Here is a 21,373-nt window from a genome sequence, read left to right as displayed (position 1 = left end):
CGCCACCACGGAGAAAAACTTGGTAAATTATATTTATGTTGATATCAAATTTAAACTCAAACACAAAAGTGAGCAACATTATTGAACATCTTAGTAAGCAAAGCAAAACTTGCTTTCTCTCGACAAGGACGACCACAAGATGAGCCATCCTATCAAGCGTAGAAGAGTTGCATTTAAACACTACTCAAGAGACAGGAAAAAATACAGCACCCCAGAATCAAAAAAGGAAGAGGAAACAATCTATTCAGAGTACTTCAGGACTGTAGATATCTAAAGGGTCTTACCAGAATAAGCTCAAAGAACATACGTAAACACTAACAAAAACAAACGCAAAAACTAAGTAGATTGTCCTAGCATAAAACAAGGATATGCCCGAACTCAAAGCCAGATTATTACATCAAAGGGGAAATCTGGTAGCCCATGAACCAAGCGTTACTTCACAAAAACTGATAAAAAGGAAGCTAGGATAACTATAAGAAAACATGAGATTATAGGTCAACTGCAGCAACCGTAACAAGCCTATTGTTAGACGTACTGGGAGGAAACTGTTCACTTGAGTGAGGGAACTTAATGCGGCCAGAAGAAGACATGACCCTTGATCTGCATACAAGAGGACCAAGAAGGTCACGAAAATTGTTTGGGAAACTTGAAAGTCCCGGTACGCAGGAAGAGTGGGGTGAATTCTCAAAGATGTCACACTTCATAGCGGGTTAGATAAACTGGGACGTCGGACTGGGCGCGTTTTACGCATCACGACCTGCAAAAGACTAACATTTCATCCAGAACAGTTTAATGGAGCTGGCCATTGGGTTACCGAAGAATGAGACCAGAAATCTCCTGGGGTCATATCTGTAAGGACTGCAACATGGAGGACTCAGCCCTCTCAATCACTGACCAATAGACTGGGGGGCAAATGGTCAAGTGGACAGAGACCAATCAGAAAGCAGGTTATGCGAAACAACCAATCAAAATAAAAAATCACTGCCGGCTAACAACGAGTATAATGATTCATATAAACCATTACACAATGCACAACGACTGACGCACGGCCACACATTGGAAAAGTTATGGTGTCTCCCAGACTGATGATGAAGCGTTTACAATTGTTGCCCAACTCAACGAGACAACCAAAGACCATACTACCAGAATTTCTCGTTATGTTCAGTCGCTTCAGTGGATATTAATAAACAGTCTTTTCAATGAAAGGTTGTAGCAGACTCTCACACATATTACTCCAACAAAGCATTGTGGTTTCCACTGGTCTACAGCACGAGAAAGCTTTACCCTAAGGAACAAAGCACCGAGGCCTTTCACTCACACCTACAGTCAGTAGTCTGAGAAAAACGTGATACACACCTTCCAGTCATTCACAACATTGCGTTTGACATATGCATCCATCCCAGTATTTTTTTGGCAGTATACTGATCCTCATCTATATGGTTTCTTGAAGAAACTGTATTCACCTCCCAAATCTAAAGAGAAGGAGTTACCTGCCAAGCACATGAGCTTTTACGTCTGCGACTTTCCAGTAACTTGAATTCTCTTCCAACAAATTTGGGCAAACTTCGTGCAGATTATCTCTTGTGGTTCCGGACAGAGGCAGCTGCTCTCAAAATTTAACGTTCCATTCCTTTCTGGTGCCCCTGTTTTGAAGTTAGCATCAGACCTGTCAACTACCAACAATATGCGTTTGTACTATTCAGCCCTGTTGTTCTGCTGCCATTGTCCACTCCAAACGGATTTTATTTTTTATTTTATTTTTTGGAACTGCATGGGCAGTTCAGAGTAGACATTGGTTAACTCACAGGGATGTTATAGAACAGATTTCAACAAATGCACCCATTTCCATACCAATGAGGTTTCTATGGGCGACTTACCTGAATCCAAACTGAATCTTTCGTTTGTGACGTTCTTCTTCAATCGACTGCACAGCGCCAGGCTGCCTCATTGTCTCAGTTGGCACGAAATTCGCAGTACATCGTATAGATCTACCACACTGCTCATAAAGTTGTTGGAGACCCTTCGACGACCCACTACCGGTGGGTTGATTCAGATGAACGATGACCGTTTTTTGTCGTTGGTGAGTAGAACTTGGTCGACCCCGTTGCATGCAAAAATAGGCAGGACGAGGCGAAAGCCATACTTTAAACTACCAATCATATTTTTGCCTTGGGCGGAAACTGTTGCCAGCCAGCTTACTGAAAAAAAGGGTCTACGGTGAAAAGATTTGCGCCGTAAGTAGACACTAAAGTACGTTTTCTGTGTATTTTGATATTAACTGACCAAACCAGGCGAACTTAGACAGTTGGGAATTTTACAATATTCACCCTTGAAAAACCTTGAACACGAGGTGAATACTAAACGTTTGCGAAATATACATCTTTGTTCAGCAACTTGGTTTTACCAGGAGACTCAACCCGAGAAAAAAAATCGTTCGGCTGTAGCACCCTCTCGGTGCCTAACCACCATGCCACTCGAAAGAAGCACGAGGGCTGGGATATTGCCAAGTTGCCCAAGCCTAGACAGGGGAAGTCGAGAGGCAGAGGTCAAGTTGGAACCACGGACCTTCCAGTCAGTAAGTTCGCGCTCTAACCACTGAGCCATTCAGTTCTGCTCCATGTTCGTTAAAACCCATTTTTATTGGATCAATGTTCGTACATGCCTATAGTCTATTCTAGCAGTACTCAAAGCAACCAAACTTCGTTTCCATTCCACATGCCGTAAGTCAACCACTCTAGCAGTGCCGTACGTTCCCACAAGTCAGCCGATACTTTTTCGTTTCACTATGGTGCAGCTAATATGTGCTCAAATGGACTGTGCTTATCCGAACAATATAAATATTCGTGGAAGATATTACTGGGCATTCGATGTGCACTAATGCTCCCAGAAGAGTTGCTCTCGAAAGAGGGGTGTATCCCTGAGTGAGTCACATTGGTGTCAGTCAACATGGTCAGGAGCTAGTCCAGTAAAGGCCAAAAACTACTTCCCTTTATGGGTAGTAGCTTATACACTCGTCAGATGACAAATCCAATTAAGTGGAGGAAATTTTGCGCACCCCCGTTCTAGACTCTTGGTAACGAATGGAATGTAGTAGGGTATCCGAGGTACTCTTTTTCACATTACCATCAATCTCTTAGCGGCTCAGAGGAAGAATAATTTTACAAGATGAGTAAAACTTGAACAAGAACCAGTCAATACGTGAACAGAAGATGTGGCTTCCGTGTGTAATGAATGAGCGACGTTATGCCCTTTCTAAGTGCGAGTTAATCACATTGCCGCTCGTGGTCAAACAGATAAGCTTTCAAGCTACCAATCATGTGGTTGCGGGTTCGAAACTCACTGGAGTTACTTGGGATGCAAACTGTTGACGCTTGATAATAAGGGTGAAACGTCTTTGCAGTACTTCTCGACATTCCAGCACTTACCTAACGAAATCCCACTTTGAGGTCTTTTCATATTACCATCCATTCGCTATGTCTTTTGTGTCTGCCGAGAGCTGATAAAAGTAGAGGCTGCTTTCCCCGTCCAATACAGGTGGGTGCTCACCAGTATCTACAAGGCACCAAAGAGTGCTCCGCAATTACACACTGTAGTCCGCACAATTACTCACCATTTAAATTCCTATACCTACGACCACAATGACTTCGTTCAGCACTTACAGACTGTTTTCTACCTACCAAATGAATTGTCCTCTTTTTAGTGATTACGATCGTGTGTCACTTCGTAGGCGGGTGAAAAGAGCTTGTTTAATCTCAAGTAGATCCACATTTCGCTAGATTCTTTACACTTTTGAACTCATACCGATTGTCTGAAACTCTGCTCTTTGTTAAGACATTTCAGTTCCTCGGAGAGCCTGAATGTCCACACACTTCGTGTATGGATTACTTGGAGTTGCCGAACCACAGTACTGTGCGTCTGATGCTGTCGGGTCAATTGAGTTCATTAACTGACACATCCAGAGTAGTTGCTGGGTCACCGTCCGAGCCTCTGAGCAAGGTAGTTGCATCGCTCAGCTCCTTCAGACGTGACAACTCAGGTGTGTCAAGCGTGCGCTGGTGAAATGGTGCTAACGCGTTTATCTCACCATTTAGTATATAATTCATCATGTGATCCCTCGTGACGTAAACGCTCCAGGTGTGCTCAACAGTAGTCAACGTACTCAAATTTTTATGAATAATTTCGATAACAAGAAAACGTGTGTCCAGCTATGTTATTATGTTATTCTCTTCTGTATACGCAAGATTTGTTCAGTCCATTTTCAAGCGCCTTACCCCGAAAACAAAGCCCCGCAGCCAAAAGAACCCACCTTCCCCGGTGAGCTGTGAAAAGTTGAGAGATAGTGTCGTATTGGGGGTTGTTATGAGAGCAAGTCCTGACCACAGAGTGAGACAGTCATATCGAGAGTGTTTTTTTTTCTTTTTCAGCGTGTTCCAAGTCACTCAACGACAGCACAGGCTGAATCTTCTGCTGGGCCACTACTCCAGTTAGAAACATGCACGTTCGGTCAGTCAGTAACTACAACATGACTTGTCTGGCAATAACTCGTCTGGTTATTTCGTTACTTCCAGTCTCACTTTGCGTCAGTTGTGTGCTTTTGCAAACAGGAAACCATTATATTCTTTGTCAGACGTTCATTGCTTTACTGCCGCAACTTATTCATCTTAATCATTTAAGTCATGCAAACTTACGGAGCAGTAGCTGCATTTATCTAGTCCATCGAACGTTTTACTACTCTTCCGTTTGTTGTGTTATGTTTAGGGAGTGACCACCGATGCTCCAGAGGGGAAACTAGAGTCCGTGAAAGGTTCCCATTTGTATACCACTTTGGTTTCGTTTATGATACTATTAAGCGACTGATTGTGATGCGTCAGGCGGCCTCGTTCCACTTGGTACGAAATTCGAGATATCACAGTAGATTGTATAGAAGTAATACACCACTCATAAGTTTGTTGAAAACTCTTCGAAAGCCCACAATCTTGAATTTCATACCAAATGAAACATGAGGCAGCCTGGTGCAGCACATTCGATTGCTCAGTAAATTCATAACCGGGGAATCCAGCTGGATTCTAGGTGGGTCTCTCGTAAAAATCAAATAGGTATGCAAATGAGAGTAATTCACTAATTTCATGCAACTTGGGTTCCAGTAGAACTTAGAGTTGACGGACACTCGGGGACTGCACCTAACTGATGAGCCCAAAGTAGGGGAAAACCGGTCGTGAGCTGTCGAAGAACTTTCAGCAACCTTGTGAGTAGTGCATTACGTCAATGACTAGAGCCGTTCACTTTGTGCGAGTGGTTGAATTTTCAAGAACATCAGATCCTATGAGCAGAGGATTGGTGAGGAATAATGATTACGGTTGAACTGTCGCGGCTGTCACACATATTAATTATTATGGAGTGCAGTTACCACATAAGGGTTCTCTAGTATCCTAGAAGAGGCCAACAAAGTCTGACTGTCGGACTTGTTCCCTTGTGGCAAAATGGCCAACGGAGTACCGTATAGCAACCGACAAACAAGATTCTCATTGATACTCACCCTTGAACCATGCATCTTATTTTTGTTGCCATAAATGCCCAACAGACGGTCCATCGACTGAACCACACTTACTTTAATGTACAGTATTTGGCTGGAGTCTAACTAAAACTTCGACATCCGGGTAAATGGTAAAACCCATCGTAATTGTGCGATCTTATCTAAAGGGCATTGAACCGTTGGCACAAAATTTGATCTAACGACTCATTTGTAGACCATCGGTGTAATTATCTAAATGCATCACTAATCTGTAGACAACATGATGAGACTTTAAAAAATTTCTCTCATTGGGTGACAACTGTTTAATGGCCTTATAGTGCAATGGCTAACTGGATGTTCGGTTGATCCGGCATTCAAAAGAACGAGAAACTTTCGCTAAGCCGTAATATCACATCATCGACAAACTGCGATCAGTTTTTCCGTATTGTTTATGGGAGAATCCTACTTGAGGTTTGAATGGAACAAACAGAAGCTTGGACTGAGATATAAGACAACCCATCCGCAAATAATTCCTTTAGTTTCATGGAACGAGCGCGAAACGACAAGTTGACAGACGAACATTGTGATGCAATTGGAATCATAATGACTCAAGCGGTGGCTGGTATGAGTTCATCTTTCATTTGCAGCGCCATCCGTTTTCCACCGTTAAGCGAAATCTAAAATTTGTACATTTATTTGTGTTCTCATTTCTCTCGCCAGAACAGTTCTCTGCCCTTTTCAGTGTGATCATTCCGGGGAAGTAATGGATTTTTACTCCTATTAGAGTCAATCAGCAGTGGAAACTCTTCATCATTCACATTTCGGTTACCTGATCCTGTTAGTACTGCTCCGTCGGTGAGGGATGGACACACCTCAGTTATGACACCTGAATAGATAAGCCGAACCGGAAGCGTCAAAGGCTACCCTACAACATTTTTGGTCTCACAGCCAGGGATATGAGGATAAGAGGGCTTTATGACAAAAAATATGTTCATCTACTGGTGTCTGAACCATTGTCCCACCAGTGTCACACACTTACGCTTTCTTCCCGAAGATAAGCAGTAGTCTTGTAAGAACTATGTATTCGAATCCTACAAAGCAAAGTCAATTTTCACACCAATAGCTTTTTTTGAGAATTTAAAGAAAAGCTAAAGTATAAAACCTTTGACGTTTTTGCCTTAGAGGATATCTAAAGTGCGACAACAGTAACGGCCCTAAAAAGCCTGATCAAGTTTTGACAGATCTAACCAAAAACAACGTCTTGGAAGGCATAAAACCGTCGTCCAATGCTTCATAGATCCCGAACTCCAGAGAAAGTTGTCTGTCTACTCTGATCCACCTAAACGATTAGTACATCGCTAACCATATAAACACGAACTTTGCTCCGCGGCACAAACATTCAAACAGAACAACAAACCGTGACAAGAGACCCAAACATTAAGATTCTCCATGCAAAATCGATTTCCTTATCATGTTGACTGGTAGAATTTGTCTAGGACATTTGGAAGTAGTATTCAGATTCCACTCAGCTTAACATCTTTGTTGTGTTGCCCGTTGCAGAACGGTTCAATAAATTCCGTCTTAGACATAGACGAACCAACGCTTCAGTAAACAGAACTTATACCGGGACTCTCGCTGGACAGCATTTACTCATCATTGATGTGAATTCTAAAGATCCCCCAACGGACCACACACATCACACGTTTACGGAAGTTTCCAGTAGCTGTTATCAGGGCAGTTTGGTCATACAGCAGCCTTCCGTCCGAGAAAATCGACCTTGCCATCAGAGTTTAATCCTCACAGTGCCAGATGCATGCGTCTTCTGGAAATACCAGCTGTTTGAAACATCGGCCAGACATTTCGTCGGGTAGTGTGATTGACAATCTTGTACGTCTTCCGACCAGTGCTCCTTTCAGTCTTTGGCTTCAATTATGTTCGTCGAGTGCGCAGTTAGATCAGTCTCTCCTCCACGATCCGACCACCGTTCCAAGTCGACTGAATTCACTTGAACTTTGTGAGAGTGGAACTGTGGAATGAGTGCTAAGGTTAGCTAGGCGAGTCGGAACTAAAAACTTCGAGGCTTAGCGATGGTTATCTAAAAGATATGTCTGAGCATTTACTGCACTTTCCGATTTAAGTAGCAATCATTTGTCGTGTTAATGTGGTGCCCGTTTTGACACACGAGTCAATTAATCATGTGATGCATTCGCGCGATTTCCTAACGCATCGTCCAGAGATGACCACGAAAGTTTTTATCCCCATCGGTTGCTCTCTTGTGTAAACTAACGAACGTATCGCCTTCGCCTAGCCTACCTGGTTGGATACTTTGTTCTTTTTTGTCTTGGGTTGCCATTACCAGCAACTCATAATCAACGGGCAAACTGTTTTCTGGATTCGGGTACACCTGCTTTGCATAGAGATTCAGTTCTGTTAACGAGGTGTGATCTTCGTTGTAGTTTCAGGACTACGTCCGAATTGTCTTACAGTCTTAGGCCACGGGCACCACATACAATGCTATTGACCCCCCACATGCAACCACACAATGGTCACCACAACATGGACAGTAAAACTTATCAACTTGCGTACTACTAAATTTGGTACCCACAATACAGCTTTTAATGATAAGCAAGATTCAAGTAGATTAAATGGGGATATTTTGTTCTCTTCAGATGAGTGTGGGTAGGTTCACCTGGCCAGTTTACTGACCGATTTTGTGTGCAACCCGCCTTCATCAGGTTGACTCAGACGGTAACTCTGAACTGGGCTTCTTTAGCTGGTGGAAAGCAGAGCTGAACAGCTGATACGTTAACCGAAAACTTCTAGTGATGCTGATTCTCCCTTCGTGGTCTTTCCACTTCGATGATGCTTTTCGAGAACGACTGACAACAGACCAAGGTTCAACCCGAATTCTATGACTTAAACAACCAAGCCAGTACTCATCAAAGCTTCATTTCTGAATTATTCATACGGGTTGTCAAGATGGGTCTGGTCTGAAGCCGCCCGTGTAGGGTTCGAGCTTGAGTCATTAAACAGGTAGTTCACGATCTCGTTCATTCGGCCACACTGCGTATTTACTTTTGCGATCTCGTACCTCATGAAATAACTGGTAACAATGATTAGTAAGTGATATGATGAAACCATTCTGATGTTGCAGACTTGCTAATCCAACTAAGTAAACGAAATTTATTCCCCGTAGTTGATGCAGGTCCACTTACTGCGTGTCAAACAGCGTCCAGAGAAACTAGAAACACAGCTTCAGCTGTCTGGCACAAGTCTATGGTGTTTCATCTGGTCAGAGAGAACAAAGCCAGCCCAGCAAAGAATTCGCCACTTCCCCTTCATAAATTCTGTAAACGGCTTTGCTTGTGATTCCACAACAATTCAAATGTTTGGAACTTGAGGTCCAAATGATGAATCGACTGCTCGTCTCAGTGAAAGAATCCTAGTACGGCACATTCTAAATGAATCAGATTTCTACAAGTTCTTCATGATTCTGAGTGACTAGGTTCCTGGAAATCATAATAAACTGGTCGAAGGATTATGGCTGGTAGGCAACTGGAGATCGATTTCACAAGAGTAGAGAAACACCTATTATTGGTATACCGATGCGTTTAAACAAGCGGGGCCCTTATCATAGTGGTTTCCTTTTTTTCTACCTGTTTTCTTTGGGTAAATTCAAAGGAGTGTCCAAGAGATAACGCCGATAAGCTTGTACTATTGGAAAACTCGCCACAAACATGATGCGTTTGTTGAACACCAGCGTCTCTTGCTGATATATTGTTGGCCTTGATGATACTGAGACTAACAAGAATACAGGGCAGTCTAAATAGATGGACAGATTTATATTCGTGCCAATTGATTACAGCTCTAATTCATTAGAGACAAAGGTGAGAATAGCTGGGAGCCATGAGTTGCTTGTAGATTCATGTGAATAACAATAGCCGCTTGAAAGTTCACATCATCTACATTTCAGTACTTTTGAATCTATTTGGTGCAACATATCAACGGTACTTTACAAGAAACTGAGGACATTCTCAATGCATGAATGTGCTTACTTTTTTCCGAGGGCTTCCCATACGGGTTATTCCAAAACAAAACAAAACGTATTATTCCATCCTATTCAAAATTATGTTAGAGGAGTTGGCAACTGGAATAGTCACTCGCTTGGTTGATAAATATGCAAGCCGTATACTATGGAAATTAGGTGATCAGAGATGGATGAACCTGAGTCTGTTCACTAGGTTTCTCAGAGCGGAACCATGGTTATACACTGGATCGATAGGCAATCACCAGTGACGACAACGCATCCGAATAGGCTCTACGTAGCTTGCATACAAGGCTCCGTCCGGTGAACATTGATACTCAGGAACCCAATGAAGCGCACGATGAAAAAGTAAGCGAATTTTCTGAGGAGGTGGAGTAATTTCGGCCTGTCATCAGGTCTGGACTTCAACAACCATTGAACAACCGTTCTACTGAGTGTCTGCAGTAAAGCTTCCTCGAGAAAAGTGAAACTGTTGATGAAGCAGTTTAGATCCTGACTGCATTGTAGGACTCACGCATCCTCTGGAGACCTTAGTCAGTGTGAACAGAAGTTCCAGGTGGGGCTCGACACAAGCATCATGGATACGTTGTAGCAAAACAGCACTGAGGCAGCACTTTGGCCTCAAAGTGGGAGCCTTTCGTAAACTCATTTGGCAGTCATCCCGTAGAGCAATCGGATTTTGCGAGGGATATGTTCTACACACTTAATAGCCGGTGTAACTGTCTCCGCAAGTAAAGCTTCCGTCGTTTGCCACTGATCGTAGATAACACGGGGTGAAGAATGAAGACAAGAAAATCCATACCACCCTCTCACACGCACTCATTTTCAGCTCCACGAAAAGACCTCATATAAGCTACATTCACCAGGTAGAATAGGTAAATCCATATAAGAGAAGACCCTTACAATGCAAACTATAAAAACAAACATGTTTTCAGAGCCAGTGCCTAACATTGAGAGCGGTTTCCAGACGGCGCTGGTCATCAGGTAGGACATCACTTAATGAAATGCAAAAAAGTGCACTTCTGTGAACGGCATACACTTAGCGTTCGAGACCAACTAAGTTAGCTTGAAGCTTCATCAAGCTGTCTGTGACTCAATCAGAAACTGACAATGGTTAGCTAGCCTAGCCAGACACAGAGGCTACAGCTTTAGCCACACCTTTTAAACCTAACCAGAGTTGAAACTGTCATGATGTGATTTTATTCGCATTCTCAAACATCAAAGTTTTGAGAGAATTTCCAAACTATGGTGGCTCTTTCTGACAGTGTGACCTGTGACCAATAAAAACTCAGTTTGTGATGAATGTGATATACTTTCCAATTTGTCCATCGCCTTGCTTTTCTACTGATGCTAGGCTAGGACATCCTCAGACCATGGGATGTTGGTGAACTAGCAAAATAGGCTAGCAAGACAGAAGAGCCTGAAACGTGCTCATGACATCTACAAACTTCTACATTCTTTTGACAGCTCGACTGCGGCAGTATGTCCAAATACTACGAATACGGTGTTTTATGTTGGATGAACCCTTGTTGATGTCATTCCAATTTTCTCTAAAATAGCAGACCCATCTCAAAGACAGACGTATCGATAAAATGAACACTTGTGTGGTCCATCATGCTCTCAAATTGTGGTCCGTTGAACATACCAAAGCGGGTCAACCACACGCTCCAACTAACTGACCCAGGTCACTTCGCACTAATGACGAAATACGGTTACTACAGTTTATCACAACTACAGCTTTGCAAATGTGAGTTGTACTTTAGGTCCAAAATTCATACGGACGATTTTTAGCTGAGGTAGTATCGGTCGCCATGGCAACGCCTAACGACGCAAACCATTCCCTCCGTGGATGGTGTGACACCATAAGGTGGCATTGCTTCGCGAAATCTGATCAGACCATTCGATTGTACATTGTGCAACCAAGTCGATTCACTTGCTGATGAAATGTGTAGCCAGATGGCTGACAATAACATAGGTTGGAATGTTCGAGTGAGTCAGACTACGGATACACTTTGGTGCCCGCATGACTAATTCAACTGTACACGAAGACGCAAGATTAAACCCCCAGTACAGCTATTCAATAGAGCACCCTGTCTTAGGTACGTATCACTCGGCATAATAGACACACCATGAGTAGCCTGTGTGTACTGTAGGGAGGAATAAAGTTGACTTTAACACACCAGCCACAACTAGACCTAATCAGTGCAGTCCGATGTGAGAAAATGTAAGGAACTGGGGCCGGCACAATATTCATTGCGTACGACACCTGAAACAAAACTTTACACGGTCAGCACCTGCTCTTTGTTTGCCACCGAAATCTCGCACAACATCGACCCATGGAATCAGTGAAACCGACTCGCCTTGAACAGAAAATTGGTGTTCTTGAGTTCTCCCAGTTCTTCTCTGATGAAAAGGCCCTTCCAGCGTGATCTGAACTAGCACCTTTTGCGTCCATGGATTAAGTCATGCTGAACCATGGAGTGTCCAATAGACATGGATTATAGAGAGTAGGTCGGCCTGATCAAACTTTCATTCACTAAACGCGAGGGTTCTGTTCACCCTGAAGTCGACAGCGAACAGCTATAGAAAGTAGTAATCGAAGTGGCGTAAGCCCCAATGACCATAAGCAGGCTAGATAAGATTGTCATGTCATGTCCCGTACCATGGCTGCCACGGAAACCTCAATCGTATGGGCGATTTGAGGCCGGAAAAACGCAAGTGGTGTCGAGCCGTATTAGGCACATGGAAAAGGACTACATTGCAGGTATTAGCATACCAGAGATTGTCGGAACCAGCTAAGGTCACTCGGTTAATATTGATATTCCGGTTTGAACCATAGAGTTTTAATGAATGCTATGCGTGCAACCACACTGGGCAAAGGAAAGTGTGCTCCTCAAGTTGGGACCTCCAAGCAGCGTAACTAGCCTGGAAGCTTGACACTTTGTTCCACAACAAAACCCTGTACAATGACAGCTTTGCCGCTGCACGGAAGTGGTTAATCACAGAGACTCTAGTTTAGCTGCCTGTAACGTTGGTAACCGAGACAGTGTTCTCACAAGGACGACAAGATGTCGTCCCTAACGAAACATGCATCATCTCCGAACCGCGTCACTCTAACAAAAGCCCGTAACTTGTAAATGCAGATAAACGCGGATAAATGCAGTGAACTTCGAGCAAATCTGAGTTAGGCATTTGTTCAACCCGGTTGTAGTACTGAATCTCCAAACGGACCTTTCAGGCACCTGCCAAAACTAAGAGAACCCATGGTGTGCAAATAATCCGCTGTCCATTTAGTATCACCGGTTCAACGATAGAAGATTCAATTGAAACCAAGTGCGACATTAGGGGTTCACTCGCAACTGAACTGACAATGAAGCTTTCATCATATTCTTCTAATTCATGAGGAAGTGGCACGTGCCAACTGACCAAATAGTTGGAAGATTAAGGAAACACCAATACACCAAGCAAATTACAACGATAGCGGCCAAGAACCTACAGAACGAAAGACACCAAGACCGCTTTGGTCGATAATTTAGTTCACAGCAACAGTAAAGTTGGCATAAAACGTAGATGAATCCATACCACTTGTCAACCAACTGTAGTCTTTGAATTAGAAAAATCAGGTAGCCTTCAAGTGGAAAACAGCCAGAAAGCGCCAGATGCGACTGATCGACCAACAGTGAGTAACAAGTACGCGCATTAGACGGAAGTGAGTGAGCGACTAACAATGGCTGAGGACATCTGGTATCATAAGCATAGATCGTAAATGTTAACGAAGAATAACACAGCAGGGTTTGTGAACACAGCAAAAGTTACAAAATAAAAGCTAACAAGCGGCAATCGAAGAATAAAAGGAATCAACGGGGCAGTGGTGAAACGTTGGCTGGAATGTAACGTTCGACAAACAAATAGCCGACAAAACAAAATACCGAGTAGAACAGGAACATGGTCGAACCACCCAAAATCAGGGTCAACGGTTCGAAGGTTACTGTGACCACAAAACTCAAAATCCAGTTCACTGCGACACCCGAAGCGCTCGCAAATCCACGCGTTGATACCGGGAACATATCCATGGTGACGAGAATTGGAAGTGGACCCCAGCCAATAGAGAATCCGAAGAGGAAAACAATTATGCACAACTTCCCTACGACGTTTAGAGCCGTGTATGGATGACCGAACTACAAAAAAATGAGGAAAGTAACGTGGAATGTGATGAAACCAGTCGCCGGGAGGTCAATCGAACTCTAGCATATATAGTTTACGAAAGCAGATCATTCATCAATGACAAGGGGCGAGAGCGCTGTAGTCCAACTAAATAGTTTAGAGGACAAACATTGACTATATTACTGAAGTGCAGTCGCGCGAAATACCATAAGGCTACCATATATTTTTATTACTCGATTTTTCCTCAAACTTTGGGGAGGAGATGACGAGTTCCGGGATTGGTGGAAACCTGTTTGGGGCCAATAGCATGAATCTCTTAATATATGTAAAAAGCCGATTCGGTTTGCTTTCGAAAATAGGTATTTTGAAGAATACACTGTTATTTATTGGTGATAACTAAAATTCAACGTTTTTATCAGATTACCAGTGAAATACACGGTAAAACTCGGTCATGCTTAAATTAGAATCACCTTAGGCTTCCAAAGAGCCTAGAACACAGGGATGTGATGGGAGGGAAATTTCATCGCTGAGCGATCACCCGAAATAACTGCCCATAGTGAACTGAGTACGAAAACGGCTAGAGTTGTCCAGAAGGTCCACGCACAGTACATGGTCAAATCTCGCAGGATCTTGAGTACGCCTGAGTGGGAAAAAATACTTTTCAATAGATTTGTTCGCAACTGACCGCAAACTGTAGCGTCGTGGGTACCCCAACGAACAGGTGTCTGTGACAGGTAGGTATTGAGCCTTCAAGTAACAAGTTTATCGTGATGGACGGTCGTGATATCCGACCAAGCTTTCAATTGCTTGTCAAGAAACACAAACGAACCACCGATGTTAAAGTTATATCACGCAGTAAAGAATCGCTTAACAAATTGAATAAGTTTAACGACAACTCGTAGCCTATACCAAAGAAACTGAGTATCGGGCGCGTAAAAGTACAAATCGCTACACGTCACTATTCATCTTAACTGGATGAACGTCTGACAGAACTGTAGCTGCAGACTGTTAGTTTCTTGACTCGGTAGAATTTCTGCTATTTTCTCATCCGAAGGGCTTGTCCACCATAGAACTCCAGTTTCCCATAAGTTCAGCTGGATAGAACCACAGCACCTAAAAATGAGACCAGTATTCTACAGGATGACACATTATTGGTCAATCAACATCGTTGACACCACCGATACCAGCTAGGGTTCTGAGGTACCGGTGGTAAAAAAAATCTGAAAACGCTTCATTTCACCTGTCCGCAGAGATCATGTCTCGCAACCACAGAACAACACAGCCCTTACCGTAGCCTCGTACATGCAACCCTTGAGACCCGGTGATATGCTTTTCTGGAGCCACAAGTAATGCAAATAAGCAAGTGTGATTCAGTCTTTGAGATTTTACTGACGCCATGCGACACACTTCCCGCAGAGCTAATGTACCTACCGAGGTTCGAAAAATTCCACACAACCTCAAGTATTTCTCCTAGAATTTCAGGTGCATATTCAGAGACTGCGCGTTTCGAAGCGCTCTGAAAGTGCGAACCGCATGCCGATAGGCAATAGGATAGTGGCTAGTTAATTCCACAGAGAACTTATCAATGGGTATACGGATTTGAGAAACCGCCGTGCAATCAGTCAACAGGGGACAACCTCGAACTTCAGTTGGCCTATGGGTGTTTAAAAAACGGCGACTTCGAACCAACAAGGACCGACCGACCCAAATTGTTGCAGAGCAGATGAAATAGTGGATCAATCAAGCGCGAATATCTCTAAACATCCAATGAGCCATACAAACAACATACGAAGCTTTTGACAAATACATTCATTTGTAAATCAACTTGGTTTTCACGGTGGACTCAAATGAATCGTTTATCATATTCTTCAACTGCATGGGCTACACAAAGGCCGCCTCAGTTGGTACGATATTCGAGATATCGCAGTATATGTTCCTGAAGGAAACTACTCGCATGGTTGCTGAAAACTCTTCGACAGCCCAGTACCGGTTTTGTCTTTCTTGGGACTCATCAGGTACCAACTGAAACATGAGGCGGTATTTGTGCAGCACATTCAGTTGAAGAATATCATAAAAGAGAGATTCAGTCGAGTCTCTCGTGGATGGGTTAATGAGCGTATTGGTCGAGATTTGTCCCATTTGGGTTCAAGTAGAACATAAAGTTGACAGAAACTCGGAGACTGCGCCAACCTGATAAGCCCCAAGCAAGATTAAACCGGTTGTGGATTGTCGAAGAGTTTTCAGCAACCTTGTGAATAGTTTCCTCTATGAAAGCACACAACACTAATTGTAATCTAATGAAAAAAAAACAAAGTTCTGTTTTGGCAAACGGAGATTTCCGCTGACTAATACCAAACATTTTGATCGATTTCCGGGAATGTAACAGACTGTCCACTGGCTGATCACTTTCGATTGATTGCCGTTGGTCTGGTGAAATGTTTTAATTGCTGGACACGTACCCATCAAGACGATCGAAGTCCCGACTTTAACACGTACAGTCCACAAACGAATAACTTGACCTTCAGAGTTATTCGTCGCGCGCTTTGAGGGTGGGTTGGCTCTATCAATTGGGTCAGAATCATTCCATAGGATTTGAGAACATTCAAAATCTCGTCAGTTTCCTCAATGTGATGCGATGTGATGCTTGACTAGTAGCTCTGGTTCGACTACTTGTTGATTGTTAAGCATCGCCAGTGGGCGGAATGATGACATCTAAGCTGACGAGAGAATTTTTGCAAACCAATGGTTGAGGTCAGCAACCACGTCAACAACTGATGAATGATTGTTTCCTCATGCAGATTAAAATGCGTCATCAAAAAGCTACTATAGGGTCACACACTCCGCCTGTGCCGTTCTCGCAGGTGAGCGAAAACAGCGGTCGCGAAAGTCCTTATCGCTAGGAATTCCTCCAAATCCCGGAGAGGCAATACTAACTGAAGTGTAAATTAGGTTATTCACACTTTCAGACGAAATAGTTGACAGCACGGACCAGATTCATACTAAAAATTTTAACAAAAATTTGTGTTTGATTTGTGCAGAGTCCATTCGGCATACCTGGTTCGTCCCTGAGAAGCGGGAGAGACCGACTAACACACAGCCCTAGGAGAAAGGTAACACTCATCAAAGAGTGATGGGTCCCTCGGTTATGACGAGGGTGCCCATAAATTGCGTGGCATCTTACTACACTGTGACTGTAGTTCCAGTGGCTATCGGGTCTCATGACAGCCCAAAGCAAAGGTGATAGGCGGATGAACTGCACAACGGTCACAAAAAATGGCCAGTGACCCTACAGCATGTACCTGATGTTTGGAAGCTACATCTGCCTCGCACACAAAGACCGGTGACGGATGGAACGTCGACTTAAGAGTTACAAACTAAGCAACAGCTCTCTGCGTCAGATATCAGTAGAACCGGTCACAAAAACTGGATAAGATAACGATTTTTCGACCATGGTCGGTCTAAGGTGGAATGTGGCGCATACATCACTGTCGACCAACTTGCCCTTGAGAATTTTGTAATGGAATAACATGGTTCTTCAAAAAAAAGAAGCGCTTTTGGAAGGGGTCTTAAAATATGTTCGGAAGTCAGGTCTCCGTTGCATCGTCTGAAGTGGTACGGTGAGGGCTTTCTTTGATTCATAAATAAAGGCACATTCCTCCTGCCCTCAGTAGCTAATGTGTCTGCACAGCGAACGATACCATCGGTTTCATATAACAACGGGATGAAAGGATGAGAACAAGACTTACGAAAATAATCACCGCGTGCAGTAAGTGCGCGCCGCACATTACCAATGAGCTGATAAGAAGCATGTGTTTGCGTGAAAACCGTTTGATAAGGTACATTCCACCCAGAGTGAAGAACAGCTGTGAAATCCCCATGAGCACGGCACAGGTAGCTGGCCAAGAAAGACCTCCAAACATACAGACCGATTCAGCAAAATAAAGTAATGCATTGATGCCGGTTAGCTGTTGCAGAGCCATCAAGATGGTTGTCACGCGTAATCGAGCCATTTGGCCAGATGGAATGGCGGCGCACGGTATGATATAATAGCGGAACGAGGGTTGTACCAGCGCATCTGATGTCTGCCCCTCCTCTAGTGGTTTTAAGGCCTCGTCATCGATTACTGGTTGGGACTGGAAGAAGAAAGGGGAAGCAGAAGTGGTCAAATACCTATGGGAAAAGATAAACGAAAAACATTTCAAAAAATGATCTGATTTGATTACCAAGTGGCTCTGCACAGTGAAGAGAGATCACCCGGAACTAAGTGAGCTATTTCGAAATGGATCAGAAAGAAATAGTGAAAGTAATTTATTGAGTGATTGACAGTGGTGACTTGAAATGATTTTGTGCAAGCAGACAGTGAACACCTGTTATGCAGCGCTGATAATGTTCACTGAATGAGAGATGAGGTCGCCTTGATAGCATTCTCGGAAATTCAGCTGTAAAGTATGCCCTAAATACCTCAACTGCCAGAGGTATTCTCATCGTCGAAGGCAAGCATAGAAGGGAGATTGAAACACATCATAAGTGACTATTTTGTAGGTTGGGTGAACGTGCTCACTGGTCCATTCGAAGTGAGTTGGACAGTGGCTAGGTATTTACAGTACCGATCGGAGTCCGAACGCCCAGCCTTGACAACCCTTCGGCGAGTAGTTACCACGCCACCCGGTAGAAAATGCTACTACCGATTTACCCGTCTCAAAGAAAACAACAGAAAATCCACGGGAGGACGCAAGCAGAAATATTTCGATTACCGTAAATTCCGAGTCCTTCCAAGATCTGGGGAACGCCAGTCACCCTCTCTGATTATTGGCAGTCCGACCAAGCACAACTAAATTGCCGTTGTCCTCAATTAGCGAACTTCAGACATGTATTTACCAATATCCATAGCTGACCGGCACCTTACTCTTATATAAAAAGAAGAGTCGCAAATCCTAGCGATAATTAGATAGCCCCTCATGTCTAGAGAGTCACTATTCCCATGAGCATTCAGCAACAGTGTAACAGCATAAGTGAAGAAAGTACTTTGGAAAAGAACCGTCTAGTATAGCGCCGGAAGTGTAAACACAGCAAACCATGAGAAAGGTCACTGTCGAGGAACTGGCAGCTACAATGCGGACACCATGTCCTATCTTCCTCATATTCAAACAAACCTAGTCAAATAGCTGTAACCAAATCCTTCTGAATAAACCAGTGCAACCCGAAGGAAGCTCACCTACTGATAAGTTGACCCCCAACCCAGATAAGAGCAATAAGAAAGCCAGAGGAGGATTCGAGTCGCGGTATTTTTGTTCTACAGTTCATGTGGTCATCCGGAAAATTCCCTGACACTGCAAGCATATGGTGATTGAAGTGTCGTGGATAGGGAACACTGGGTCAAACGAATCCGCAATTAACATGTGATTTAAACGACTCGGTCGTCATCATCAGTCTTAAACACCGATGCTTCACTGTCGTAAAACCCTGATTTACTTGAAGGCCTTATTGTGAAGAAAAGAATAAAGATGAACGGGGAAGGCGACTTAGTGCTGACCTACCATAATCATTATCAGGTGTCTACACCTAGAGGCACTCATTCAGGCAACTCGGATGGGAACTGACATCAACAACGCACTATTTTGTAGGTTGGGTGAACGTGCTCACTGGTCCATTCGAAGTGAGTTGGACAGTGGCTAGGTATTTACAGTACCGATCGGAGTCCGAACGCCCAGCCTTGACAACCCTTCGGCGAGTAGTTACCACGCCACCCGGTAGAAAATGCTACTACCGATTTACCCGTCTCAAAGAAAACAACAGAAAATCCACGGGAGGACGCAAGCAGAAATATTTCGATTACCGTAAATTCCGAGTCCTTCCAAGATCTGGGGAACGCCAGTCACCCTCTCTGATTATTGGCAGTCCGACCAAGCACAACTAAATTGCCGTTGTCCTCAATTAGCGAACTTCAGACATGTATTTACCAATATCCATAGCTGACCGGCACCTTACTCTTATATAAAAAGAAGAGTCGCAAATCCTAGCGATAATTAGATAGCCCCTCATGTCTAGAGAGTCACTATTCCCATGAGCATTCAGCAACAGTGTAACAGCATAAGTGAAGAAAGTACTTTGGAAAAGAACCGTCTAGTATAGCGCCGGAAGTGTAAACACAGCAAACCATGAGAAAGGTCACTGTCGAGGAACTGGCAGCTACAATGCGGACACCATGTCCTATCTTCCTCATATTCAAACAAACCTAGTCAAATAGCTGTAACCAAATCCTTCTGAATAAACCAGTGCAACCCGAAGGAAGCTCACCTACTGATAAGTTGACCCCCAACCCAGATAAGAGCAATAAGAAAGCCAGAGGAGGATTCGAGTCGCGGTATTTTTGTTCTACAGTTCATGTGGTCATCCGGAAAATTCCCTGACACTGCAAGCATATGGTGATTGAAGTGTCGTGGATAGGGAACACTGGGTCAAACGAATCCGCAATTAACATGTGATTTAAACGACTCGGTCGTCATCATCAGTCTTAAACACCGATGCTTCACTGTCGTAAAACCCTGATTTACTTGAAGGCCTTATTGTGAAGAAAAGAATAAAGATGAACGGGGAAGGCGACTTAGTGCTGACCTACCATAATCATTATCAGGTGTCTACACCTAGAGGCACTCATTCAGGCAACTCGGATGGGAACTGACATCAACAACGCCACTCACATCGGCAGTGTCTCCAACCAGGTGCAGTGGAGATCACGCGGTTCCCATCCTGGAAAGCGACTAGCACCGACAGCACCCAAATGTTTCGTAATTTCCTTCATACCCCTCTGCCGGTCAAGGTTGGGCGACCTCTGTGCTTCCGCCACTCTGAATTGGGCACGGAAAACAGCACTCTCTTCGGCGAACGATGTTTCCGTATACGTAAAACATGTCCCAACCAATGCAGCTTATGGTGCTGGACACATTCGGCAATGGAATTACCCGCTGTACAACCGAAAACTCGCTTTCTAATCGCCTCGTTACGGACGCGCCGACACCAACCCGCATGAGCTATGGTCCGTCACGAAGAGACTGGACCTTACCGTGGTGTGGCGGTTTGTGTACCTCGGCGACCCATTGAGCTATACTGGGGAGTGTCCGCATGATGCTCACAGAGTCTCTCATACCAGGTTGGTCCATGGGTAGAGGTCCGACGAACACAGTCTCCTGGCCCTCCAGGTTGGGGGTTGGAACACGTACGGCGACGCGTTCCGTGAAAAAAGGTAATGTACTTGCATTTCCAGCCGAACGCCGCTGCCTTGGGGTTAGGTTTTTGAGCCAAAAGCTTTGGTTGAGGACCCTAATCGTCCTCCTGTCTAGTTGTGGGCGCCCTGGCACTATCTCCAGTATCTCCGCAGGTCCCAGCTCTAGGACTGAACGTGTTGCTCGCCCTGCATCACACTCAGCTGCAGCTTCTGCACGTCTGAGTTCAGTTACAACTCTAAACACTTCGAAGTCTGTTTTCAAACCCCGAAAGCCTGTTTACCTAGCCACCTTCAATGTTCGCACACTGAAGCGAGCAGATCAACAGATGGCTCTTGCGCGTACGCTGGATTCCCTCTGTATTGATGTATGTTGTCTGTCAGAAACAAGGACGCAGGACGCAAGTACTGTAATCGAACTGACTGCCCC

General features: G+C 44.0%; 1 protein-coding gene across 1 annotated transcript in view; it reads right to left on the bottom strand.

The window, feature by feature from the left end:
- Positions 1 to 12,856: 12,856 nt before the first annotated feature.
- Positions 12,857 to 21,373, bottom strand: part of T265_02325 (hypothetical protein) — a gene marked incomplete at both ends in the record, with an annotated part of 19,290 nt that continues 10,773 nt past the window's right edge. Inside the window, 2 exons of the mRNA XM_009166539.1 lie at positions 12,857 to 13,735; positions 17,468 to 17,854. Coding sequence (XP_009164803.1) covers positions 13,415 to 13,735; positions 17,468 to 17,854 — 708 coding nt within the window. The remainder of the gene's footprint in view (positions 13,736 to 17,467; positions 17,855 to 21,373) is intronic.

This window comes from Opisthorchis viverrini (assembly GCF_000715545.1).
Source record: "Opisthorchis viverrini unplaced genomic scaffold opera_v5_28, whole genome shotgun sequence".
In the NCBI taxonomy this organism is placed as follows: Eukaryota; Metazoa; Platyhelminthes; class Trematoda; order Opisthorchiida; family Opisthorchiidae; genus Opisthorchis; species Opisthorchis viverrini.
The sequence above is the reverse complement of the archived record's forward strand: the minus strand, read 5'-3'. Positions and strand labels throughout refer to the sequence as shown.